This window comes from Colobus angolensis, unplaced genomic scaffold (genome assembly GCF_000951035.1).
Source record: "Colobus angolensis palliatus isolate OR3802 unplaced genomic scaffold, Cang.pa_1.0 Scaffold21, whole genome shotgun sequence".
NCBI classification, from domain to species: Eukaryota; Metazoa; Chordata; class Mammalia; order Primates; family Cercopithecidae; genus Colobus; species Colobus angolensis.
This window is the reverse complement of record NW_012115266.1, coordinates 2,535,716-2,538,454: the sequence shown is the minus strand read 5'-3', so window position 1 is coordinate 2,538,454 and position 2,739 is coordinate 2,535,716. Positions and strand designations below refer to the sequence as shown.

Sequence of the window (2,739 nt, the reverse complement as noted above, 5' to 3'; positions counted from 1 at the left end):
GCTGGACCTCTTCTAGTGCAGAACATCCCACAGGTGTGAAGCTCCTCCCAGTGGCTTTGGGAGACTCACCCTTGGCGAGTCCCTTCTTTCTGGGCCCCAGGTTCCCCTTCTGTAGCCAGGCCTTTGAATGACTACAGTGGGGAAGTTGCCCGTGCCTCGGGCGAGAGGGAAGGCCAGAGGAGGTGGGGAAGGAAGGGGCAGACAGAGACTAGAGGCGCCCCCACAGCCCCTAGGACTCACCCTCCAGGGCAGGCATCACGGTTTTGCGCAGAGCCAGCACCAGGCCCAGTGGGGAGCCGAAGAGGAAGAAGCCAGAAATCTTGAAGTCAAGGCGGGCAGCGCTGCTGGGGCCGTCAGGTGCCTCGGAACTGGCAGCGGGTGGGCAGGAGGCTGTGCTTGCCCGCCGGGGCTCCCCGGAGGAGGTGGTTGCAGGGGCTGCCTGAAGGCTGTGGGGGAGGAGGGATGCTCAGTGTTGCTGCCTCTGTAGTCCACCATGCACCCAGGGTAGGGGTGATGGGGCAGGGATGTCACCTGTTCTGAAAGCCCTCGGGCTCAGGACTGGCCATGTCACTGGGGATGCGCTGGGCAGGCAAGGCTGAGGGTTCTGGGCTGGCCCGACCCAGGCCTTCCACACCATCTGCCAGGGGGTCCCGCACTGGGCCAACCTCCGGAGAGAGCAGCTCATTGTTCTGGATGGAACAGGGGACAGAAACATCTTCAGTCCTGGGGACCATTCAAATTCTACTTAGAAGCGAGGAGTGAGGCTTGGGGGTTGGGCAGAGCAGAATTCCAGAGAAGACATGAACTGGTGGGGCAGCAGGGGGCCTGCCTGCTGGCAGAGAGGTCGCATTCCAGGGGCAGAGACCTAGAGAGGGCCTTCCTGCTCCTGAGGAGGCTGGGTTTGGCTATACTGACCATGCTCCCACGGCGGCTGCTGCCCCGACTCCCGGTGCCTGCATTAGCACTGTGGCAGAGTGCATCAAAGCCCAGGATGCCACCAACGCCGTCTCCAATCAGCACGACCTGGGTGGGAGCAGGGGCACCATCAGGAGAGGCCTTGTCCTCACCCAGGCCAGGCCACAGTGGGGGCTGCAGTGGAGGGCAGCAGATGGACTGTCCCTAACCGCTGACCTGCCCACAGAAGCCAGCGCCCTCAGGTGAGCGCAGGAAGGCTGAGTAGGCCTGGTTGGTGCGGGCAATGACAGTGGCCACGGCGCCCTGGTAGCGGGAAGATGAGGTGGCCAGCAGTGGCAGGGCAGCCAGTGGAATGTGGTCTTGGGAGCGAGACAGGCTGTCACCATCGTGGCTGTAGGGGCTCAGGCTGCAGGAGGAGGAAATGTGGCGGGTGGGTGAAGGGCTTCCAGACCCACTCCTGCCATCCAAGTCCCCTGGGCCTGCTGGCAAGCCCTGGCTCTGTGGGTCCTCTGTGGGGAGTTTTAGCCCCAAGAGGCAACTGACATGGAGCTATTCTCCGGAACAGGTCCAGCCATGCCAGGGACTGACCCAGGTGTCTGGCTTCCTGACCCGTTTCCCCCTCCCCCTGCCCCAAGGCCTCCCTGATCCTAGGAGTTCCCTGCCCTTCCACCCGTGGCTAGTACTTGGAGACAAGGGCGTAGGCGGCAGCGCAGATGGGTGGACAGGGCACCAGTCGCAGCGCCACATGTCCCAAGGCCTCGGGGAAGTGGATGCGGGTGACAGCCTCGAAGGCAGAGCTCAGTGTCTGCACATCTGCCTGCTTGGAGTTGGCGTCTCCAGGGCCTGAGTCCAGGATGTTGCCGCTGTGCAGGATGAGGAAGAGGGCGTGGACTGCGCATGTCTCAGTCCCCAGCTCCCCTGCACCATCCGGGCCCTGGGGGGCACAATGGGGTGCAATGGGTGTCACAGCAGTGGCCAGGCCAGTGAGTAGGGGGAGCTTTGACATGGGGTGGCTGACCATACTTGCCTCTGAGTCCCTGGGTGCTTGGGCCCCATCCTCAATGCCTTTAGCTGCCTCAGCTCCAGGCTCTGTAGGGCAAGGAAGCCAGTGAGAGGGATGGAGAAGACCACTGGGATCCCCTCATCTGGCACTTCAGGCACCCAGTTCTGGCATCTGCCAGTCCCTACCTTCCTCCAAACTTCTCCTCCCACCAACTTTCCCAGGTCAGTTTGCATTTCCAGGCCTTTGCTCCTACTGGTCTTATTGCAGTCAGGGCTGCCTCTCTACACAACACCTGTTTGCCTGGCAAACTTCTCTAACCCTGCCCTGTCCAATGTGGTAGCCATTAGCCACAAGTGGGTATTTAAATTTAAATGAATTAAAATATAATACATAAAATCTTCAGTTCCTCAGTCACACTAGCCCCATTTTCAGTGCCTGGGAGCCAGTGTGGCTAGTGGCTATCACCTTGGGCAGCATGGACCTAGAAGTTCTGCTGGACAGTGCTGGCCCAAGTCTTCCAAAGCCAGCATAGACATCACCTCTCACGTGAAGCATTCAGAGAATCCAAATTAATTCCTTCATTCTTTGTGCTGTGTCTGAATCGTGACTACATTCTAATCATCCATCCATCCATCTACCCATCCATCCATCCATCCATCCATCTATCCATCCACCCATCCATCCACCCACCCACCCAACCACCCAACCACCCATTCATCCATTTATCCATCCATTTCTCCATCCATCCATCCACCCATCCATCCACCCACCTACCCATCCATCCATCCATCCATCCATCCATCCATCCATCCATCCATCCA

General features: G+C 59.5%; 1 protein-coding gene across 1 annotated transcript in view; it reads right to left on the bottom strand.

Moving 5' to 3' along the window:
* PITPNM1 (phosphatidylinositol transfer protein, membrane-associated 1) overlaps nt 1-2,739 on the bottom strand; it is a 15,107-nt gene that overhangs the window by 5,381 nt on the left and 6,987 nt on the right. The window contains exons 10-15 of the mRNA XM_011942352.1: nt 1,943-2,004; nt 1,599-1,849; nt 1,132-1,321; nt 916-1,023; nt 532-689; nt 241-446 (exon numbers count right to left, since the gene is read on the bottom strand). Coding sequence (XP_011797742.1) covers nt 241-446; nt 532-689; nt 916-1,023; nt 1,132-1,321; nt 1,599-1,849; nt 1,943-2,004 — 975 coding nt within the window. The remainder of the gene's footprint in view (nt 1-240; nt 447-531; nt 690-915; nt 1,024-1,131; nt 1,322-1,598; nt 1,850-1,942; nt 2,005-2,739) is intronic.